This window comes from Odontesthes bonariensis, chromosome 23 (assembly GCF_027942865.1).
Source record: "Odontesthes bonariensis isolate fOdoBon6 chromosome 23, fOdoBon6.hap1, whole genome shotgun sequence".
NCBI lineage: Eukaryota > Metazoa > Chordata > Actinopteri > Atheriniformes > Atherinopsidae > Odontesthes > Odontesthes bonariensis.
In genome coordinates, this window is record NC_134528.1 from 11,270,374 (window position 1) to 11,295,180 (window position 24,807).

General features: G+C 41.8%; 2 protein-coding genes across 3 annotated transcripts; both read right to left on the reverse strand.

Moving 5' to 3' along the window:
- Positions 1-4,285: 4,285 nt before the first annotated feature.
- Positions 4,286-19,768, reverse strand: LOC142374578 (uncharacterized). Of its 2 annotated transcripts, XM_075458318.1 has the most exons (3): positions 19,695-19,768; positions 15,767-15,876; positions 4,286-6,720 (listed from the first exon to the last, which is right to left on the reverse strand). In XM_075458318.1, exons 2-3 carry the CDS (start codon positions 15,810-15,812, stop codon positions 5,264-5,266), a joined length of 1,503 nt encoding a protein of 500 aa, XP_075314433.1. In that variant the 5' UTR covers positions 15,813-15,876; positions 19,695-19,768; the 3' UTR covers positions 4,286-5,263. The 2 variants fall into 2 exon arrangements, with proteins under 2 accessions (XP_075314433.1, XP_075314432.1); XM_075458317.1 differs by lacking the exons at positions 15,767-15,876; positions 19,695-19,768 and adding an exon at positions 13,974-14,359.
- Positions 19,769-21,590: 1,822 nt separating this feature from the next.
- LOC142374577 (uncharacterized) lies at positions 21,591-24,148 on the reverse strand. Its single transcript, XM_075458316.1, has 2 exons — positions 24,022-24,148; positions 21,591-23,062 (listed from the first exon to the last, which is right to left on the reverse strand). Exons 1-2 carry the CDS (start codon positions 24,140-24,142, stop codon positions 21,591-21,593), a joined length of 1,593 nt encoding a protein of 530 aa, XP_075314431.1. The 5' UTR covers positions 24,143-24,148.
- Positions 24,149-24,807: the final 659 nt, after the last annotated feature.

Sequence of the window (24,807 nt, forward strand, 5' to 3'; positions counted from 1 at the left end):
TCACTAACCTATTTGAGGTTTGGCAACTTGTGCAGCTCGATCAGCAGCAGGCTTTTATTCTGAAAAAGAAATGGGAGCAAGTATTAAACATTGATACATCATAGTATATCAGTACATGTATTTCACCAGAGCAGTTGAGTTCAATAATCTATATTTCCACTAGCAAATTTCTTAATAAGCACACTTATTGTAAAAATCATCATCATGACAATAATACACTGTAGTTAAAAACACATGTAGTACAAGTAAATGTGTAATTTTACTTCACAAAAATAAATTCATACAAACAAAAAGAAAGACACATTCCCATTTCGCTGTAGACAAATAGAATTTGTTTTTTTTTCCTGGGCATGTTATATTTATATTGTTTGAGTTGAAGCCACCCCAAGAAAATGGCCATAAATTAAATTAAATCCGAAAATGTACTGGTAGCAAATGCACTAGCAGATGAAAAATGTACTTACACTGTCTCAAATTTTAGGGGCAAAATGCGACCATTTAGTGGCAATCTGGAGCCCTGAGCCTAAACCCTGCTCAGCTACCAACCAAACTACCATCAGCTCACGTAAAACAGATCCTTATCTAAAATGGCGCCCGGAAGGACGCGATCAACTGCCTTTCTTCATGAAAACAAACGCTTCTCTTAAATGCAAAACTCAGGCCCCATCCACACGTAGCCGGGTATCTGCTAAAACGAATATATCTTTCTACGTTTGGACCTGTCATCCACATGAAAATGCATAAAAACGCATCATAAACGAATATTTTTAAAAACTCCGGGCAAAGTGAAGATTTTTGAAAACTCCGTTTATGTATTTGCGTGTAGACAGAGATAACCGGAGTTTTGCGTTTTCGAACATCACAATATGCGCCAAAACAACAACAAATCTGCTCTGACGTCAAACGTGCGACCTTTGTTTACTGAAGAAGCATGGATGCCTTGAGAACTGTGGTGGTTATTATTGTGCAGGCGCTGTTTACTGCCTTGATTTTACACGCCCAAGTCATACTCCCAGAGGAATGGCGTGACAATTTCCGCATGTCCCGGTCCTCACTCCTGTCGCTGTCGGAGTTATTACGTCCTCATATCGAGGGGCAGTCCACTGTCATGCGATCACCTGTCAGTGTGCTCAAAAAAGTTGCGTGCACACTTTATTATTTAGCTGACGAGGGCAGATTACGCAAAACAGCAAATGCATTCGGGTTGTCAAGACAGGTGGTCTGAAACATTGTCAATGAATTAAAACGCAGATGTTTGGTTATGTGTGGAAGGTTTTTTTTTCGAAAACAAGGTAATGTGGATACAAATTATTTTATAAACCGAGGGGGGGAAATATTCGGTTTTAAAAATACCCGGCTACCTGTGTACATAGCCTCTATTCAACATCTCTGTACATTTACAGTTCAATCGGGTTGTTTTTTGATAAGGTTTCAATTTTGCTTAATCATAAGCGAACAGAAAAAAAAATCCCCCGAATCACACGTCCATCATTAACATAGCATGCTAAGCTAAGACATAACGTCCTCGGTCGCATAAAACAAAAGAAAGCAAATCCTCCAGTCCTAGTGGTCTGAAACTGTGGCAACAACTTCAGACTCATGTAACTAATGAACATTGAACAAGCAGTGTTTCTTCTTGAAAAATGTCATCAACCTCACTCGTGGCTGTATTTTGGTCGCAGCATCAAGCTTTACAGCACTACGGTCATTTTGAAAAGTAATTACATTTCAACTATAGCCAAATTTTGCCAACCTTATCTGAAGAGGAACAATGCCATTTGTAGACACAGCAGGTTTGGGTAGTTTAAGAGTTTAACAAAGCTAAAACATCTCACACATAAAATTAAATAAGCTGAACCGAACTCACCTTCAACTTTTCTGTGGATCCGAGTAGGCTGAATGCGGCCAGTTTCTTCTGCAAGCTTGGAACATATCAAACCACACCAAGGGGGCGTGGCAGGGAAAAAAAACCTCACATCCGGATTAGTCGTTGCCAACTTGCCATATATCGGCCAAAACTGGCCCAAATATGTTTCAACAAAGGTGGGCCAAGTGTGTTTCTTTATATGTGGGCCACTTTAGGCTCACATCTGTTTTTTTCCGGGCCAGAAGAATGCCTACAGTGTCGGATCGTTGCCTCAAGTAGCCCACATCCGCATGCTATCTGGGTATGTAACCTAAAAAACAAACATTCGCCTATCCATGGAGAAAAAAAAACGAGTTTAGGAAACTTACCGCTACATGTTTCCTCAAGTTAGATGTTGAGTTTCTGCTGAAATGTGCGTTTGTTTTGGTTGACACGGAAGACACATAATGTAGCTGCTGTTTCTCACTCTTTGTAAGGTAAACATGCTTTCAGTATGAGGCCTCGTCTGCGTCTTCATTTCCCACCGTTGATTCTGACATTTTTCATCTGTTTCTTTGTTTGTTTGCTACGATTAAACTGTAAAGCTAACCTGTCCCGCCGCTGAGATTGAGTATGGTCACATGACCAGACTGCACGGCTACGTCTGATTGGTGAAACACAGTCAGGTGGTAGAGCCTTTGGCGGAAGTCTCTCTCTGTCAGAATAAAACTTTAAAATGAGGCGTACGCGGGGGGATAAAAATAATGAGGCGTAGAATACCAAAGAGGTAAGAAGAAAAGTAACCAGCTCATTGTAGCCTAATGTAGCGGAGTAAGAGGACAGTTTCAGCTGCACAAATCTACTCAAGTAAAAAGTATAGTGATTTAAAACTACTCCTAGAAGTACAATTTTTTCAAAAAACGTACTCAAGTAAATGTAACTCTTTACTACCCCTCTGGCTATAACCTTATTTAAACATCATCTTTCAAATTAATTTGACTAAACTATTGCTGTGAATGATCATAAATAAAGTGTAAGACTTAAAATCTTAACATATCTAACACAAATCCTCTCAATGTAACAAATAAAAGTGATTCTGTGAAATTGGAGTAATGTGGTTACAAATGCTAGTTTTAAGAACTTAATTTGCACCATAAATTAAACTGCTCTCCATTTCTTTTGGCATCTATAAACATGTCAGAATCTTTAAATTAAAAAAATAAAATCTTTAAACATATTTTAAAATCAAATAGGTTCTCTTTGTAGAGTTCATACCATTTACCGTCTGCCATGACAGAGGCATACCCCTCACTTTCAACTGCTCACTATTAGACATTGAGGGCCTTTGTCCATCAGTAGGAGGGAGGATTCTCCCATATTTGCCCTCTACACACTCAAATATCGAAGAGCCAGGGGGGTAAGAGGAGGGTTCTTCCTACACCCCTGTTGCCTGGGTGCTGCCTGGGGCGGGAGGGGTCAGGTGGGGGTGGGGGTTGTGGCGACCCTATGCACTCATAACTGAGCACAATTCATGTAAAACCTGTACCATATCTTTTGAATGTTCATGCACATGCACACACATTCATTCATTCACCCAGTCACATGCTTGTTACACAGTTGCTGTGTCATAGTGTGGTTTCTAACCATCCGTATCCACCGTTATGTTACATGTACTTGCTGCTGCTGGTGTTGTTGCTGCTGCTTGTTTTGTTTTTTTCTTGTATTGTTTTTTCTCTCTCCGTTTGTCTACTTGCAGATGATCCTGATGGTTCTCCGCCTGGTTTCCCCACAGAGGCCGTAAGATGTTTTCTGTTTGGTTTCTACAGATAAAGCAGCTAGTTTTCTTGTTTTCTCTTGTTTTTCCTCGTCTTCTCCGATCATTTCTTTCCATCTCGGTCTCATTTCTCTTTCTGTGCTCTCCCCCCGTTTCCCTGACCCTCGGTCAGGTTTGGCACTATTACATGTAAAGTATTGTAAAAAATGAATAAATAAATAAATAAATAAATAAATAAGCAGTACTTGGGAGCCAAGACGAGCTTTACATTCATAAAGCTTCCCTTGGTAAAGCAAATGGGTTTGGCATAAAACAGTATTCAAATTTCGATTCTGCTGCCATAATGCTGGAGAGGACAAATTACTTTGGCTCTCTTCTCTATATATTTTTTTAGAACTTTGTAAAAAGAAAACCCGACTTCTTCCTGAATCTGTTGGTATAGTCGATTGTACAACAGCTCGTCACCATTTTGAGTCGTGTTTTCAAGCCGGTCAAACACTCTTTACCGCTCGGTTGCTAAAAGTGGGCTTAACCCAACTACAGTCACATGTCTGATGACATCATCTCTATGTGACACTTTCTTGCATTGGCCATAAGTGGAAGAAAAAACACATTTCATTCAGACAGAAAACTAAACACTGGAATTAGTGAGAAAAAAAGCTTGTTTATATTTCAATTAAATTCAGTTTAAAATGTATTACTATCCATACTTTGACATGTTTAATTAACACACTTAAACTGGTCATATTTGTCTTAATAATCAAAAGGTGCGTGATAACAATAATACATGATAACAAATACATAAAAGTGCATAAAGTGGCATCGGCCCTGTTAGGCCTTGCAGCCATTTTGTCATTGACTAGTGACAGAATCTGCTCTGCTGATAAATAACGTAATAATTAGTCAATGACCATCAAGTTTAAGCTAAAGCCAGAGCAGGAGGAGCTGACGCCACAGAGTTGCTGCATCCAAAAGAATCCCTCCAAGATGCAGCTCACTCTCATTTAACAAGTCACCTTCTGACTCAAAAACAATAAGTTCATACATTTTTAATTATTTTTCAACCAATCATTTTGGTTTAATTTTCTAGCCGTCTTATAAAGATGCTGGTAGTCATTTAGGGAATTATTGCTCCATTGGGTTGATTGTAAAGCTTTCTGAACCATGGCTCAAAGTGCCGAATATGTCGCCCTTCAAACCAATAACCGTAAAAAGTCATTTAAAGTCATTTCTTGAGAACCAGAACAGCTCTTTCATTTCACTTGTCTTGATTGGCTAATATTAGCCCCTTAACTTGTTTTAGTGTGTCTTTCAGGCCCAAGATGTTTATTGTCTGTTATGGAGGCAAAATTATGAGAAACCAGTTCTAATTATTCTGGTTTGGAAAGCTCCGACTCTGGAATAAAAGATTATTGAAAAATGGAAAGCATATTAACTTGTATCAGTTATAGTCAAATTCCAAATAAAGTTAAAATACAACAATGATGCTGTTGCTTCTATTATACAGGAAAGAAACCTTTGTTTTTGGTTTTACATCAAATTACATTTATCACTTCAAAGCCTGCAACTGTCATTGTGATTGTACCTGTGGTTTCTGTTATAGGTTCACGGAACGTGCATCACTGCTGGTACAGTTACAAATATTACCCCAAGTGGAATCTCATGTGTCTATTTAAACTTCCCTGTTGGGTAAATTCTTGACCACAAACACCACAACCAAAAGGCTTCTCCCCTGTATGAACCGTAATGTGTGAATCGAGGTGTGTTTTCCGGGTGAATCTTTTACCACAAAAGTCACAGCTGTATGGTTTCTCACCTGTGTGAACGGCCATATGTGTCACAAGATGTGTTTTACGGTTGAATCTTTTGCCGCAAACTTCGCAGCCAAACGGTTTCTCTTCTGTGTGAACGGTCATGTGAGTTCGAAGATGCGTCTTCCGTTTATAACTTTTACCGCAAATGTCACATCCAAATGGTTTTTCACCTGTGTGGACTGTCATATGCGCTCTAAGACTCGTCTTGCGGTTGAAACTTTTACCACAAAGATCACACCCAAATGGCCTCTCACCTTTGTGGACTATCATGTGTGTTTTCAGGTTATTCTGATGTCTTGCTCTTTTACCACAAATATCACAAACAAAAGGCTTCTCTCCTGTGTGTATTCTCATGTGCGTCTTCAGATTGTGCTGATGCTTGAATCTTTTACCACAAACCTCACAGGCAAACGGCATCTCTCCCGTGTGAATCCTCATGTGGATCTTAAGATTGTGCTCATGCTTAAAGCTTTTACCACAGTTATCACAGCCAAATGGTTTTTCTTCTGAGTGAACTCTCATGTGGGATTTAAGACTAAACTGATCTCGAAATGTTTTCCCACAGTCCTGACAACCAAATTTTTTCTTTCCTGTGTGGACTCTCGTTGGTAAATTGACATCTTGTCCCACTCCAGAAGATTTCTGACCAATCAAACAGCTGGAAGAACTTTTTTCTGTGTTACGTCTCATGTGTCTCTTCAGAGACTGCTTATATAGAAACTGTTTACCACAATCTGAGCAGCTGAAAGGCTTTTTGGCAGTGTTACACCCCACATCACTATTTACACCCGACTCGGGCACCTTGCGCTGCTCCCAACCATTGTCAGTGTCTGACAAAGGTTCCCGCCATTCATCATCATCATCATCATCATCATCATCACCATCACTGACTTCAGTCTCAGAGGAGTCTGAAGGCTGAACATCAGTCTTTGGATGCAAATGATTTGGGCTGCTGGCTAATTCAAGTCTTCTACAGTCCCCTCCATCAATTTCTGTTTTGATCCATTTAAACGAGCTGCTGGTTGGAGGCTCAGTTTCTCTGGTTTCAGTTTGTCTTTGATAAACCTGTGAGGTCTGTTGCTCCTCTTCATCATCTTCACTCTTTACGATAACATCGAATGGGAACCTGGTGTATTCGGTCTCCTTCAACCCATGATACTGCCCTCCTCCCTGACTGGTCCAGAGTTCCTCCTCTTCCTCCTTTATGTGGAGGGGTTCTGCATCCTGCTGGTCCAGAATGGGGCTCCACGGAACCTCTTCTTTAATCACCAGTGGCTGCTGGACATCTGCAGGAAACACAGAAACACACATGGTCATTAAGCACAACTCTGACTTAGTTTTAAAATAGTTGAAAGTAATATAACTACAGCGATGGCTCACGTTACCAATGACATTACAATTGAATCTGTTCATCATTTTTACTGAATCCAAAACACTCCCATATCACAGACATTTTGGAATCTTTTTGGTCAACTTCTTTGACATTTGAGTGGCTTTTGGGGCTTTCTTAAACTACACTCATTCTCTCCTACATTTCTGCTCAGTTTCTTTCCTCAGTCCACTGGTAGGTCACTGTACTTTTACTTTTTCTAGGCAGTTAGCAACCAGCTTAAATGCACACTATCGCCAACTAGTGGAGTGGAGTGTGCTGAGGGATACATGTCTCGCACTTATCATCGAGCTCAACATAAATTTGATCACCATCAAAGTTTAAAATAGTTTTATCACCCTACTGTCATTACAAAATTCTATTCCAACTTTTATCAAATAAATTCAGTGAAATAACAATGCTGTTTTAAACATGTTGGGTTGGATTTAGTATTTGTCAATAGTGGCTGTTTGATTCCTTTGTTTCAAACACTTCGGATCAGCTTTTCAAAATAACAGGAGGGTTTCTATCAGACTAAACAAAAATTTTGATGAGGAGATAGAGTTCTTGAAGCAACCATTTAAGAGGACACCGAGAGGAGAGTATAGACCGGTGTTCTTCAACTCTGGTCCTAGGGCCACTGCCCTACATGTTTTAGATTTGCTTCAACGCACATGACTCACATTAATGGGTCATTAAAAGGTCAGAGTACCCACACTTTTTGGAGTCCCTGGAGGAGGCACTGGAGAATAGGCCTGTAACGGTATAATGTTTTCGTACCGAACGGTACCGAAAAGACCTTCGGTACGGTACAGTGCTGTACCGAACGAATACAGTCCATTTATATTCAGCCATCACAGAACAGTTAATAGACGAGCAGCGCCTGCTCTACCCTAGGTCTGTGCCTGTCTACATGTGGCTATTTAATATTCATTAGATACCTGTATGTGATTGGAGTATGTAGATGGGAGTATGTGATTGGAGCATGTGGATGCGAGGGACACGCGTCTGTTGTATCAGAGAATGCAGGTTATCTGTGATATGGACATTATGGCTAATGCTATCGACCAACCGGAGCTTGAAAATCCTCCCGTCGTTAAAATCTCCCGTGTGGGAGCATTTCGGTTTCCCAGTGAAAATATGCAACGGAAAAAGACGAGTGGATAAAACGAAGGTGGTATGTCGTCATTGTTTTACTGTGGTCGGCTATGTTTCGGGCAACACTTCAAACATGCTAACTCACCTGACACGGCACCACCCAAGTGCTAAGATTAGTTCTACCGCGACTAGAAAGAAAACCTCCGTAGTGCAAACACCACTGACATCTGCATTCAACCATCCTTTCAATCACAATTCCGATTGAGCTAAAGCCATTACAGCATCAATTGGGGCTTTTGTAGCATCGGATCTCAGACCATATTCAGTTGTTGAGAATGCTGGTTTTAAGCACATGCTAAAGGTTATTGAACCACGAAGTACCCAGTCGTCCACATTTCAGCCATAAAGTCATTCCAGACCTTTATAAACAAACCAAATCTACTGTCGTTGAGGACTTATCAAAAGCATGTGCGATTGCACTGACAACTGACGGATGGACATCCAGAGCTAATGAGAGCTATCAGTGACTGCCCATCACATCACCCCTGAGTGGCTAGCCACGTCCTGCAAACAAGGGCTATGCACGAACAACACACCAGCGCAAACCTAGCAGAGGGGCTGAAAGAGGCCGTGTTGGAGTGGAAATTGGAGAGGCCAGGAACAACAATAATTGCTGTCACAACAGACAACACCCGGAATATAGTAAATGCCGTGATTGAAGCTGGAATGGGTCCCCAAATAGGGTGTTTCGCGCACACAATTATTCTTGCCTCTCAGAAAGCTACAAGCCTCAACCAACTAGCCAGGCTGCTAGGTAAAGTGAGACGCGTCGTGACTTTCTTCCACCGTAGCCCGAGAGCTGCACACATACTAGAGCGCAAACAAGAGCTTGGTCTGGCGAAACTTTACTGTTTTAAATTTATTATTTTTAACATTGGTTAATCATTTGAGAATATTTCATTTAACTTAATGGTACCAAGCAGCACTTTGAATTTATTTACTGTTTTCATTTGTATATTGACAATTTTTTGGTTAAATAAACAACACACTGTGGAAGAAAATGGTTTTGCATTTTGTTCCCATACTGTACCGAAAATGTACCGAACCGTGACCCCAAAACCGAGGTACGTACCGAACCGTGATTTTTTCATACCGTTACACCCCTACTGGAGAGTGCTCCTGCAGGACACTCCCTCGTCCTGCTGGGGGACTTCAATGTTCACGTGGGCAACGACAGTGAGACCTGGAAGGGGGTGATTGGAAGGAACGGCCCCCCTGAATCTGAATCAGAGTGGTGTTTTGTTGTTGGACTTCTGTGCTCGTCATGGACTGTCCATAACGAACACCATGTTCAGGCATAAGGATGTCCATATGTGCACTTGGCACCAGGACACCCTAGGCCGCAGCTCGATGATCGACTTTGTGGTTGTATCGTCGGACTTGCGGCCGTATGTCCTGGACACTCGGGTGAAGAGAGGCGCGGAGCTGTCAACTGATCACCACCTGTTGGTGAGTTGGCTCCCCTGGTGGGAGAGGAAGTCGGTCAGACCTGGCAGGCCCAAACGTATTGTGAGGGTCTGCTGGGAACATCTGACGGAATCCCCTGTCAGAAGGAGCTTCAACTCCCACCTCCGGCAGAGCTTCAACCATGTCCCGGGGGAGGTGGGGGACATTGAATCCGAATGGGCCATGTTCTGTGCCTCCATTGTTGAGGCGGCCGACCGGAGCTGTGGCCGTAAGGTGGTCGGTGCCTGTCGTGGCGGCAACCCCCGAACCCGCTGGTGGACACCAGTGGTGAGGGAAGCCGTCAAGCTGAAGAAGGAGTCCTATCGGGCCTTTTTGGCCAGTGGGACTCTGGAAGCAGCTGATGGGTACCGACAGGCCAAGCGGAACGCGGCCTCGGCGGTTGCTGAGGCAAAAACTCGGGCCTGGGAGGAGTTCGGGGAGGCCATGGAGAACGACTTCCGGACGGCCTCAAAGAGATTCTGGTCCACCATCCAGCGGCTCAGGGGGGGGGGAAGCGGTGCACCGTCAACACCGTGTATGGTGAGGGCGGGGCTCTGCCGGGATACTTCGAGAGCCTCCTCAATCCTACCGACACGCCTTCCGATGAGGCAGTAGAGTCGGGGAGCTCGGACATGGGGCCTCCCATTTCTGGGGCTGAGGTGGCAAGGCCCCGGAGGTGGATGAGGTCTGTCCCGAGTCCCTCAAGGCTCTGGATGTGGTGGGGCTGTCTTGGTTGACACGCCTCTGCAGCATCGCGTGGACATCGGGGGCAGTGCCTCTGGACTGGCAGACCGGGGTGGTGGTCCCCCTCTTTAACTCTTTCGGTGCCATTGACGTCTATAGACGTCAATTTAAAAAAAAACGTTGACTGCCAAAGACGTCTATAGACGTCAATTGCGTTTTTTAATGGAGCGGGCTGGGGGACAATCTAGCGGAGTTCGTCACTAAATCTTAGGCTTGTAAACACTAAACAGAGAATATACTGGCAAAATTACCCGCAAGGTGGCAGCAGTGCCACTTTGCACAAAAAAAAGAAGCTCGTTTTTGGTCAAACAGCCGTTTTTGGTGAAACCAACCTATGTTCTACTGTCTATTACTAAAGGACTGAAAATGGTAGAAACAAACTTTTTTTCCCTGATCAAAGAAAAGAGTCTACTCTTTCTTTTGGTCATTTCGGTGTGTACATAGTCATAAGACACACTTTTCTGTGGGTCTTGGAAAATCAGTCAAAATACTGTAAAACACTTGGCAGTATGGGTCTCTCTGCACTGAAAATGGCTGGCAGCCAATGAGTTAAAAAGGGGGACCGGAGGGTGTGTTCCAACTATAGGGGGATCACACTCCTCAGCCTCCCGGGTAAGGTCTTTTCGGGGGTACTGGAGAGGAGGATCCGTCGGATAGTCGAATCTCGGATTCAGGCAGTGCAGTGTGGTTTTTGTCCTGGCCGTGGAACAGTGGACCAGCTCTACACCCTCAGCAGGATCCTGGAGGGTGCATGGGAGCTCGCCCAACCGGTCTACATGTGTTTTGTGGACTTGGAGAAGGCGTTCGACCATGTCCCTTTGGGAGTCCTGTGGGGGGTGCTCCGGGAGGGGCTGTTGGGTCTCTGTATGACCGTTGTCAGAGTTTGGACCGCGTCGCCGGCTGTAAGTCGGACGTGTTACCGGTGAGGGTTGAACTACGTCAGGGCTGCCCTTTGTCACCGATTCTGTTCATAACTTTTATTGATAGAATTTCTAGGAAAAGACAGGGCGTTGAGGGGGTCTGGTTTGGCGACCTCAGAATAGGGTCTCTGCTTTTTGTGGATGATGTTGTTCTGTTAGCCTCGTTGGGCCGTGACCTTCAGCTCTCAGTAGAGCTGTTCGCAGCCGAGTGTGAAGCGGCTGGGATGAGAATCAGCACCTCCAAATCCGAGACCATGGTCTTCGGCCGGAAAAGGGTGGAATGCTCTCTCCGGGTCGGGAATGAGATCCTTCCCCAAGTGGAGGAGTTCAAGTATCTCGGGGTCTTGTTCACGAGTGAGGGACGAATGGAGCAGGAGATTGACAGGCGGATCGGTTCGGCGTCCGCAGTGATGCGGGCTCTGCACCGGCCCGTTGTGGTGAAGAAGGAGCTGAGCCAGAAGGCGAAGCTCTCGATTTACCGGTCAATCTATGTTCCTACCCTCACCTATGGTCACGAGCTGTGGGTAGTGACCGAAAGAACGAGATCGCGAATACAAGCGGCCGAAATGAGTTTCCTCCGCAGGGTGTCTGGGCTCTCCCTTAGAGATAGCGTGAGAAGCTGGGTCATCCGGGAGGGGCTCGGAGTAGAACCGCTGGTCCTCCGCATCGAGAGGAGTCAGATGAGGTGGCTCGGGCCTCTGGTTAGGATGCCTCCTGGACGCCTCCCTGGTGAGGTGTTCCGGGCCCGTCCCACTGGGAGCAGGCCCCGGGGAAGACCCAGGATGTTGGAGAGACTGTGTCCCGAACGTGTGGCTGGCTGGGAATGCCTCAGGGTCCCCCCAGAAGAGCTGGAGGAAGTGGCCGGGGACAGGGACGTCTGGGTTTCTCTGCTCAAGCTGCTGCCCCCACGGAAGATGATGGATGGTGTTGGAGCTGGTGTCAAAGAATTGGAAGAAGTAAAGAGCAGCCAAATCCACAATATCTGCAAAGAGTCAAAAGCCATAAAGAAATACCGGAAGGAAGGAAGGAAGGAAAAATAAATGGACTTTGATTGGACCGTTGCAACACCTTGATTCTTCTCTTCTTCACACATTCTGCTGTAGATCTGCTGCTGTGTTTGGGATCTTTGTCCTGGTCCTGTGGCTGCAGAACCAGCCCAGATCATCAGCCCTCCACCACCGTGCTTAACAGTTGGTGTGAGGTGTTTGGTGCTGATATGCTGTGTTTGGTTTCCTCCAAACGTGCTGCTGTGCATTATGAGCAAACATCTCCACTTTGGTCTGGTCTGTCCAAAGGACATTGTTCCAGAAGTCTTGTGGTTTGTTCAGATGCAGCCTTGCTAACCTAAGCTGTGCTGCCATGTTCTTTTTAGAGAGAAGAGGCTTTCTCCTGCAACCCTTCCACACAAGCCATACCTGTTCAGTCTGTTTCTAACTGTGCTGTCATGAACTTTAAACTTTAACATGCTAACTGAGGCCTGTAGAGTCTGAGATGTAGCTCTTGGGTTTCTGACCTTGGGGTGACCTTGCTGGGACGTCCACTCCTGGGAAGATTGACAGCTGTCCTGAATGTTTTCCACTTGTGAATAATCTTTCTCTCTGTAGAACGATGGACTCCAGATAGTTTGGAAACGGCCTTATAACCCTTCCCAGATTCATGGGCAGCAACAGCTGCTTCTCTAAGATCATTCCTGATGTATTTCCTCCTTGGCATCGTGTTAACACACACCTGAATGCTCCAGAGCCGCAAACTGAATAAACTTCTGCTTTTATAGAGGCTCTCACACTGACTGATGATAAATTAATCAGAGCATTGATCAGCAGCACCTGGCTGCAACCTTCTGAACTCCTGTGGAAGCAGAGTGGACTCCTTCTGCATTATTTTCTTTGTTTTTTTAAATAAGTGGTGTAATACATAAGATGTTGTTCATCTGAGGTTGTATTTACCTCATTTTAAGGACGTTTTTTTTTATTACATGCTGATAAATAAACCTTAGAATTTAAGATTTAAGCTTTCCTTTCTACAAGATCGAGTACAATGATTTTTTTTTGTTGACTTTTTTGTTGGGTTAGTCATTCAAATAGTTCCTGAAAAATCAGCTTTTCTAATGACTAAACACTTGCTCAAGAATATTGGCACCAAACTGTCAGCAGCAAATGCTCAGCAATGAATGTAAGATTCTGTATGAATCTGTTGAAAAGGATTATTTAATTCATAAGAGTCAGCTCAGGTAATACAGTTCATTTAGGCTGACAGTGAAAGATTCTAATAGTTATTTCTAAATATTTTTTTCGTTCAAACTTGTTTTTGTAGACACATTCAGAACCTGCACTGAATGTTTCACAATGACTTTACATGCAACTTATCTCGGGTACACAATGCCGGCTCTTTGCCCTTTTTGTATGTAGCCTGAAGTGATGTGTGTAGCTCCCTGCATGACCTTTGGAGATTGGATTTGGAGTCAATTTCTACTGATTTGAATCAAATCTGCCAAAGTTAGCAGTGGACATGGAACTGAGAACATTTTTGTGCGTCATTCCTCATTATTCAAATATTTTTATTGATTTTCACATTATACACTCACACTAGTACTCAATACCACATACCAGAGGGGAAGAAATAGAAAATAAATAATGATAATAATAAATAAATACAAAATCAGAAGAAGAAAACAGATAGATCACTCGGTATATATAAAGTGGTTGTGCGTCATTCCTCATTATCTGGAGCTCACTGTAAATACACTGTACGTGTATTTTAATCCTAAAACACAAACTGAACAGAGACGTTTTTTGGCAGGAACTGCCTTTTAACCTGAGGTTATGTTTTCAGCCGCGGCTACAACAAGCTAACCGTTAGCCGTTTGCTCCAACATAAACATTAAATCTGGGATTATTCTCACCTGCTGTTCGGTTTATAGCAACATCCTGCGGGTGATGAACTCCAATGGTTTTCGTCTCCAGTTTGTCTAAAGCCTGCCTTTTAGTGTTGTTCAGTTGAAGGAAATCCACTTCGTTCATGGTCCCTTTTTCTCGTCTTTACCACAAACTGGAGGCTCGTTTGTGACAAACCGGGCCTGCTCAGAATCGATCCCCGCCGATCGCCGTACAATCCAGCCGCTTATGTTTCTGTCAAACTGGACCCAGGTTTGGATCATAGGAGCTGGATACACTCAGAGAGGGCCCCACTTTTTCTTTTATTTGCATTGACGTTTGCTGTGTTTCGAACAGGCATCTGCCCCGGCACCTTTCACTCACCGTTACCATAGTAACTACAGCTCAGTTTATCGCTTGAACGCTAAAATAAACCCCACCAAAACAGCATTAAACTATAAACCACAGAGGCAATAAGTAACATTTTTTAAAGCAAAAGGTTTTGTGTTATCTTTATCCAATTAAGTTTAGCTCCCTACTAATCCTGAACATTAAAAAAAAAAAGCGATACTTTTTTATAAAGCTTTAGGAATCATGTTTATGATGTTTATGATAGGAACAATGTTTATTTTGCCATTTAGTCATTTATTATTATTTAGTTAGTAGTAGTAGTATTATTATTGTTGTTTTATTGTTGTTAATTCAATCATTGTAAATATTTAAAAAAATGTTGAGCTACTTGACGAATTTGAATTTCCCCCATTGGGGGATAAATATAGTATTTTTCTATTCTATTCTATTCTATCAGTTCTATTGATTCATTTCTTTTACTATTGACTTTCATCACTTGGAGTTTCCACTTAATGCATTTTAGGGCAGTACTTTTGTAAAAACCAGAGAGGAGTAGATTTTAGTTTTGCAAATAATCTATCGATTGGACTAAAGCTTCATCTATTCAAATCATATCTGGTCTTATTTTTTTTAAATTTTCAGAGGAATGTGTTTTTTCTTTGTTGAGCCACTTAACTCTGACCTCTGAATCATTCAGGCAGAAAAAAGGCTCCTAACTCAAGGGATGAACCAGTGTTGTGTCCACACAGAACAGACAACTTAGCAAAGAAGCCATTTTAAATTGGATCTTTAGGCACTTTGTTCCCAGCAGCCTGTCACAGAGACACATCATTTGTTCCCATTTCTTTAGCTGCATCTGTGAAAAACAGCTTCATAGTTTCAACTTTTTAGTACATTTAAGTTAAAACTGCTTTCAGTTACCAAAAGAGTCAAATTAATATAAGAAATACAGTTTAAAAAAAATCCTAATCCCAAATAAATGAATGTTATCACGTCTAAAAGTAGGAAAAAAAACAGACAATAATAAGAATGATATTTTATTCAACATCAAGAAAAAGTAAATAAGATTCAATTTAAATCTTAAAAAAGGAATATAAGATATAATCTAATGACTAATTATAGAACAATTAATATAAATTAAATGATTAAACTGTTTTATGCCACCAGAAATGAATAATCTAGAAGCTCTTTGGAATTAAAATTTGTTCCCATTTCTTTAGTTGCATCTATGAAAAACAGCAAAGATAACACAGTCTGACAGACAGAAAACAGGATTTCTGCAGCAACAAGGTGATTCCCAAAGAGCTGTTAGCTGAAAACTTGGCATATCTCAGCACGGTATGCAGTGTGTCCTTAAAACATTTGAGGAAACTGGACAAGTGGAGGACAAAAGAAGAAGTGTCAGACCTAAAGAACTATCTACAGCAGATGAACAGGATCTGAAAGTGAGAGGAAAAAATCCAGCAAAGACCTGACACAGGAGCTGAGAGATGCATCTGGACCTTCAGCTGATCCATCTGCTGTTGGCCCAAGCCTCATCAGAAATGGGCTCCATGGAAGGGTGGCTGTCAGGAAGCCGTTCTTAAGGAAGGGAAACAGGGAGAAAAGGCTGAGCTGGGCCAAAGGACACAAGAAGTGGGCTGAAAATCAGTGGCAGCAGGTCTGATGGAGGGATGAATCCTCCCCAGAGCCCGGAGCTCAACATTACTGAAGCAATTTTCTTATCAATGTCACTCATGAATGATTGTTTTTATTATTCTGATTCCAACGTGCATGTAACAAGAAAGCAAAAACAACTTCTGTTAAAACTGATACTTCTAAACACGATTTCTGGCATTTCATTAAATACACAGAATTTATACCAGATGCTTTGTTTTTATGAGCTAAACCTGAAGGAGACCCAGAGTCTTAAGTGCTCTGAACAGGTGGAATGACGTGTGTGTTTGTTTAAAAGCATCACAGCACAGATGCAGTCGGATGGTGAAGCTCGTCCTATCGAGCTCAATTTACCTGAAGTCAGGATCAAATGTGGAAACACACTGACCATGCTTAGTCATTTACTGCATTACAGGTGCGACGATTGATGCAAAAAGACTGGAAAGCAATTAAAAACATGTAAGCATCAGTCAAACGTTTGGATAAACCTGCTCGTATTCAAGCTTTTGACCTTTTGAGGCATTTCTGCTTCGTACGCTGTCTGGAAATCATAAACAGCAGTGACCTTCAAAAGGAAATATGAAGCAAAAAATGAATTTTGTGTACAATTACACCCGTGCACATTCAAATATCCTCCAACATGAAGGAGAAATGACCTTAAAGGATCGTGTTCTGGCACCGACAAAGATCCGCCACAACATTAAAAACACTGGAAACATCTGTTCAGCCTTTGAACCCTGAGGATGTTTTTGCATCACTACGTTGTGTCCAATAAGATTTCCCCAACGTTTTACATGAATCATCTTTATGAGCACAACATTGTTCATTTTCATTGGAAATAAACACTCTGACATCACTGAGCTACAAACAAAATGTGAAACTTTTCACACTAAAGTGTTGCTTTGCATCAAAGCAGATTTGTAACAGAGTTATTCGAAGAACCTTCTGATGGAAAACACTGGTTCTTAGTAGGGCTGGGCAAGTTATCTCGTTATAATCGCGTTAACTGGTTGATTATTTAACGCGATAAATATTTTATCGCGCATTAACGCAGGTTTTATTATTGTAAAAGTCTGTTGCTCACAGGCTTTTATTTTGTAAAAGTCTGTAGCAACAGTCTGCGGCGGAACTGGAAAAGAAAGTAATCGGCGGATCCACCAAACCTGGAGAAGGGTACGGAACTTTTACTCGGCCATTTTCATTTTAAAGTTCTTCCAGACGGCGGAGTCGACAGAACCAAAGTCATCTGTAAACACTGCCAAGTTGAATTGTCTTCTCAGCGTAGTAGTTCCAGTCTAAAATATCACTTAAAGGCAAAACACACAACTGATAGCAGCAAGTCATTCAAGGAAACAGACAGTGGAGCGAGGCTTCTACATAAAAACTACAGAAAGATGCTGATGTTAAAAGTGTGTTTGCACAACAAATGTTATGGCACTTTCATTCATATGGCAGGACATTTAAAATAAAACTAAATGCTAAAAGCTATACACTACTTTTGAATTCATTTTTGGATTTTGTGTACAAATGTGATTAATCAGGGAAATCATGTGATTAATTAGGTTAAACATTTTAATCGTTGCCCAGCCCTACTTCTTAGCTTTCAAGTGGACATTACTCGTATAAGCCCCGCCTACCTAAACATTGCGGCACACCATGAACAACGGTGACCTCCTTCAGTGCTGCAGAAACTGCTCGGGGAAAGTTTGAGGAACATGCGAGACACGGTTCAAAGAAAGTCATTTCCACATTCCTCGGATCTCAGTCTCATGAACATCTGTCGAAGACAGTCTGACCTGCAGAAGTCCAGCCTCGTCACTTAAAGGGATAGTTCTGTATGACATCCCATATAGGGCTCGGGCACGTGACGTCACTACGTGAGCGGCGGCCATACTGGAGGCTCAGAACTGCTTTGTTTACATTGTTTTCCACTGCGCGCAGACGTACTCCCGCCTGGTCTCGGAACTTTCTTCGTTGGTTTATCTATTTTACTTATTGCCTTTGCCACTATGGTCGCACGTTGCTGTGTCGTGGGGTGCAATAGCGTAAGCCGTGACAGGAATGGGGGGGAAATCGTAAATGGTTTATCTTTTTTTACCGGTTTCCTGCTTGGAGGCGCACCCACGGAGACCAAACAAAGCGTCGTCGACTAGCATGGATCGCTGCTGTAAGACGACCAAGCATAACTTTCCACTCAATCCCGGTGTCGATGAGAGTGTGTTCTCTGCATTTTCATTCTGGTAAGTTACAGACTTTTGAGTGCTGGGACTTTTGTGTGCTGAGGTAAAGATCCCCGCCTTCACAAGAGGACACTGTCAGTTGGAAGCAAGGGATGTCTCAATGGGTTAAAAGCGGAGGACAAATTTCGTGTGTATGCATGTATACATGACAATAAATCTGATCTTAATCTTAATCTTAATTTAATGTGGAAAATACAAGGAAAATTGCCCATCTCCAAATTCACATGGAAAGGGCGATTGGAACTGTCAGAAACAATACACCTTTTTGTCAGCAAAAGTACCTATCAACATAGTTCTGCCATGCGAAGGTGAAGACAAAACATTCTTTGACAAGATTGTGTCTGTATGTTGTACTCTGACCACCATGAGCAGGAGTGTTGTGCAAAGTTGAAGTCGTCTGAAATAAATATGCTTTGAGATACAGCCAAGTGTATGTGTTTCATTATTTATTTACAAGTAGAGTAACATGACAAAAGTGTCATTATAATTGAAACTGTTGCAAAGTATAAGCACTGACACCACATACTATATACGCAATTATGTCCAAAAGGGTGAACTTAGGCAGTAAATCTTCGTCGACAATCCATTCCTTGCTCGGTATTTCATAAGGGTCCAGTCCGTTTATAACGCCAATCTTCTGTATGTACCGATCTCTGGCTTCCTTCTGTAATGTATCCCGGTATATCCCACATCCTTTCTTCGATTTTAACATGCTTTTCTCTCACTGTTTGGTCCTTGATCTCCGTCTTGCCTTGGGTTTGTTTACGAGATTGTGCCTCCAATATGGCGACCATATCCCAGAATGCAACGCGTGTGCCCGAGCCCTATTAGCAACATCATTTATGAACATTTTCTTACCCCCTGCTGCGTCCTGTGAGCCGAGTTCCAGCCTCCTTTTGGTGTTGACGACTAGCCGGACTACCTTCGTCAACACCAAAACGAGGCTGGAACTCGGCGCAGCAGGGGGTAAGAAAATGATCATAAATAATATTGCTAGTATGGGATGTCATACAGCTTCATGTCAAAAGAGGCAAACTATCCCTTTAAGTCTGGGGTGTCACGATTTATATATTTTTGTGTTTTTCTGTCTGGTTTCGGTTTTTTGACATTTCGATGACCTTTTTCCTCAGTTCCCTCCAGCCAGTCATCCGCTCCACTCCCTTCGAAACGAAAACCGGGAGTTAATTAATTAAACAGTATAATTAATTCCAACAGCCTCAGTTTGAAATCATAACCCTGTTGTGTGCGCGCTGTAAACCGTCCGGCTGCTGCACTGAGCCTTCACCGTTCCGCTTGTTTCAACTCGTCAACACGAAGTTATCAACAACAACAAAAAAAATAAACTTATATTATCTACCGGATCGTTTTGGGAGATTTGTGAACGCACTCAAATAAACAGAAAACAAGAAGCTCAGTTTTCTCATAAACGTTTCCAGTCACCGCTACAAGCTAACCGTTAGCCGTTTCCTCCAATAGAAACATTAAATCTGGGATTATTCTCACCTTCTGTTCGGTTTATAACAACATCCTGCAGCTGATGAGCTCCGAAGGTTTTAGTCTTCAGTTTGCCTTATAAAGTCTGTCTTTCAGTGTTGTTCTGATGAAGATAATCCACTTCGTTCATGGTCACTTTTTCCCGTCTTTGCAACAAACCGGAGGCTCGTTTGAGACGAACTGGGCCTGCACAGAGTCGATCACAACACAAAGCAGCCGCTTATATTTCTGTCACACTGGATCCATGGATGTATTATAGGAGCTGGGTCCACTCAGACGGGGGCCAGAAACGCCGTGGTCATATTGTAAACTATTTATTAACGTTTCTGCCGAGATTTGAACAGGCACCTGAACGGCTACCTTTATTCCCCATCACCATAGTAACCACAGCTCCGCGTTTTCCTGTTCATCAGCCGAACAGCGGAGAACCGTAACAGAAAGTACACAAATAACAAATTAACAGATGAAAAATCGATAAATTAACAAGTTTTTCATCTGTTTCCCAAGTCTGAAAAAAACTTAATCAGCAATTAGGTTTTTCTTTAAACAATTTAACTTCAAATTTTAACGATTATGTTCTTTATTTACATTTTGTAACATATAGAATAGAAAAATATTTTATTCATCCCCCAATGGGGGAAATTCAAATTAGTCAAGTAGCTCAAAAATGATTAATATTTACAATGATATAAATATATATTAAATATATATATATATAAATAATAATAATGAATATAATATATCAAATTTATTATTAAAAAAATTAATATATATATTTATATTTATATATATATATTTACGTATATAAATATTATAAAATAAAAATATATATAATTATAAAATATTATAATATATAAAATAATTTTAACATATAAATATATATAAATTATATAAATATATATATATATATTTATATGTTGAAATTATTTTATAATATATTTTATGTATTATATTATATTTTATATATTATAATAATATATATTTTTATTTTATAATATTTTATACATTAAATGAATATATACATTTAACAGTCCTGTAAACACTGTGCAGACAGAACACCTTTTTCACAATCAGAACCAGTCCAGCTGCGTTTGACTAAAGATAACCTCCTTAAAAAGAGAAACAAAGACCCCGATCAGCCATAAAATTAAAACCACTGACAGAAAAGGCGGTAAGCCTTGTTGCTATGACACTGTGAAGTCCGTTTTAGAGCTTGATGAGTTGGAATCAGGAAAAAAGAGCAAGAGTAAGGATCTGACACGAGACCTGTCAATGTGGGGCCTGGTGGGCTGTTCCTGGTACAGAGCCCACTGAAAGTAATTAAAGGAAAAGCTTTAAATTTGTTTAAGTTTGACCCAGATTAAAGCGTATTATATGCTTTGAGGTAGATCTGTACAGTGTATTCAAAGTTTATCGTTTTCACAATATCAAATTGTGCAACATTAGAAGCCTGCTTGGACTCTAAGTAGAAGGCTAAATATCTTTTTCACTACAGACTTTTAGACTTAAAACAGGAATAATCAGAATAATAATTAAAATAATGCAATTATAGTTATGATTATAATTAATACACCTGAGCTTAACACCACCTACCTGGACACCAGTCGCACCCCTTCTGACTGGAAAATACCTTCTCTCGGCTGGATGATGTTCAGGAAAACTGTAGAAGGATTCCACTCATCCTCCACATTCCCCAGATGTCAGTCTGATTGAACATCTGGCTCATCCACGGAGGCCCGACCCGGCAGATTTCAGGACTCATGAGGCAAATGCTTTTAATGTTGTGGCTGATAAGTATGTGACCAGGAAATGTTCTTTTTCATCGTTAAGACACACGAGATAAAAAACTTACATGATAAAAAAAAACTCAGTTTGACGGATGAACACTGATGAACACTACAGTGTCTACTGTCTGTGGAATCTCATGTGTCTCTTCATGTTTCCCTGCCGGGTGAATCTTTCACCACAAACGCCGCAGCTAAACGGTCTCTCTCCCGTGTGGACAATGCTGTGCCTTTTCAGACTGTTCTGTTGGCTAAATCTTTGTCCACAAACGGCACAGGAAAAAGGCTTCTCCCCCGTGTGGACTCTCATGTGTCTCTTAAAATGCGTCTTTTGGCTAAATTTTCGGCTACAGAATCCACACTCGAATGGTTTCTCCCCTGTGTGGACGGCCTTGTGCCTCTGAAGATGTGTGACGCGACTAAACGTTTTACCACAGTCGTCGCAGATGAAGGGTTTTTCTCCCGTGTGGACTCCGCTGTGCCGCTTCAGACTCCCCATTTCTGTAAATCTTTCACCACAAACATCGCAGCCGAACGGTTTTTCTTCCCTGTGGCCCATCAGGTGTCGTTTGAGATTATGCTCCAGTCGAAATCTTTTTCCACAATCATCACAGCAGAAAGGTTTCTCTCCTGTGTGCACCGTCATGTGCACTTTAAAATGCGTCTTCTGGCTGAATTTTTTACCGCAGCGTTCACACTCGAACGGCTTCTTTCCTGTGTGGTCTGTCATGTGTATGCTGAGATGAGCCTTTCTGCTAAACTTTCTACCACAAACATCACAATCAAACGGCTTCTCACCAGTGTGGACCCTCGTGTGTGATTTGAGAGAAGACTGGTGTGTGAATTTCTTTCCACAAACATCGCAGCCAAAAGGTTTTTCTCCGGTGTGAATTCTCGTGTGACCCTTCAGGACCGCTTGTTGTCTGAACTTCTTTCCACAGAAACCACATTGGAACGGCTTCTCTCCCGTGTGGACACTGACGTGACTCCTCAGGTCTCCACGTCTTGCAAATGTTTTACCACAAACATTACAGCCAAATGTTTTCTCTACAGTCTGAGCACTCCTGTGTCTCTTTAGATTTCCCCGCCGTGTTGTTCTGTCCGCACAAACATCACGATCAGACTCAGGTGTTCTGACCTCTTTCCAACCGCTGTCACTGTCCTCAGTTTCAGAGTCTGACCAAGGTTCCTGCCAATCGTCATCCTCACTGACTTCAGTCTCAGAAGAGTCTGGAGCCTTTTCATCAGTTATTGGTTGTAAATGACTGTTTGGATCTGGTTTCCTGGCTGGTTCTGGTTCTCCACAGTTCTCTTTATAAGCTTCTGTTTTCATCTGTTCAGCTGAGCTGCTGGTTGGAGGTTCTGTCTCTCTGTAGTCTTCAGTTTTAATCTGAAGAAGCTGTGAGGACTGAGCTTTCTTTTCATCATCTTCACTCTTCACAGTGAAGGAGTTCTGCTCATAAAGCCGCTCTTCCTCCCGACTGGTCCACAGTTCCTCCTCTTCCTCCTTTATGTGGAGGAGTTCTGTGTCCTGCTGGTTCAGACTGGAGCTCCAGGGAAGCTCTTCTTTCATCACCAACACCTGATGGACATCTGCAGGTAACAGTGAAGCACACAGATATCAAAAACAACTTCGCATTCATATAAAGTTAAACAGCAGAACAGAACTAATATGCAGTGGTTTCCACTGAATGAGAAACATGGACTAAAGTTAATTTAAAATCGACTGAAGCAAATGAACACTATTCTGTGGTCAGATGGATAAAAACCTGAAATTCTTTTAGAAAATCATGGACTTTGCATCCTCCAGACTAAAGAGGAGAGAGACCATTCAGCTTGTTATCAGCTCTCAGTTCAAAGCCTGCATCTCTGATGGAATTGGGGGGGCTATGGAACTGGAAACCTGCACATCTGGAAAGGCTCCATCACTGCATTAAAGGTATATACAGGTTTTAGAGCAACATCTGCTCCCATCCAGACGACGTCTTCTTAAGGGAGGGCCTTGCATATTTCAGCAGGACACAGTAAAACCACATCCTGCATCTATTCCAACAGTAAGAACGTTTATTTATTCAGTTTGCTCCACATAGAAAAGAAGCGGGCTGCTCTTGGACATGACACTCGTGGCTCTGGGAGTGAATACAGTATAATGGTCCCTTATATAACCCAAGGATCAAATAAATATTAACAATATGTTTCACTTTTGTCTTGACGTGCTGTTTTAAAAGTTTTTAAATCCAAACTGAATGAAAACGCTGCTTTTTCATGAGACGGAACTACAGAAAACTGTTGTGTTGTGTGCGCGCAGTAAACCGTCCGGGTGCAACGCTGTACTTGCGCCGTTATGTTCCGCTTTTTTCAAACGCCAGTAGTAAGTTCTTAACTAACTAGTGTAATTAACCACATTAAGTTTCAGCATTTGTGAACAAGTTTATATCAATCGAATATAAGAAGCTCCGTTCTACTCTTAATGATATTCCATCCGCTGCTACAACAAGCTAACAGTTAGCCGTTTCCTCCAACAGGAACATTAAATCTGGGATTATTCTCACCTTCTGTTCGGTTTATAACAACATCCCGCAGCTGATGAACTCCGAAGGTTTTAGTCTCCAGTTTGTCTTGTAAAGTCTGCTTCTCAGTGTTGCTCCGATGAAGATAATCCACTTCGTTCATGGTCACTTTTTCTCTTCTAACAAACTGGAGGCTCGTTTGAGACGAACCGCGCCTGCACAGAATCGATCACAGCACAATGCTGCCACTTAAATTTCTGTCAGACTGGATCTATGGATGTATTATAAGAGCTGGAAACACTCTCAGACATGGCCACGAATCTCTTGAATTATTGTGTAAATGATTTATTAACGTTGCTGCTGTTTTTTTTTTTTCAACAGGCATCTGCAAAGACACCTTTAGTCCATGTCACCATAGAAACGTGTCCGATTTGTTTCCGTTTCCGCTAAAAGCTTAAAATATTCACATCAATCTGATTTTAGGAACACTTAATGAATTTTGAATGGTAATGTTATTTATCAAACCAATAAAAAGAAGGTAAACTGTGAAAATGTCATGATTAAAGAACTATTCAGCTGGGAAAGACTAAAGACTGCGGTTTTAAGCTCGTTTTTAATAATAACTGTATCACGACAGTCCTGGGCTTTATTCAAACACAGTCTGAAATCACTCAACCAGTCCAACAATCTAACTACTGATCTTGATAATGACTCGATTTTATTCAAGCAAGTTAAAACGTGCAGGTAACAGGTCATTTTTTATTTTTTTATTTTTTACTTGTCTGTATGCTGCAACTGCAAAGTAATTTCCCAGCTGGGATGAAAGTA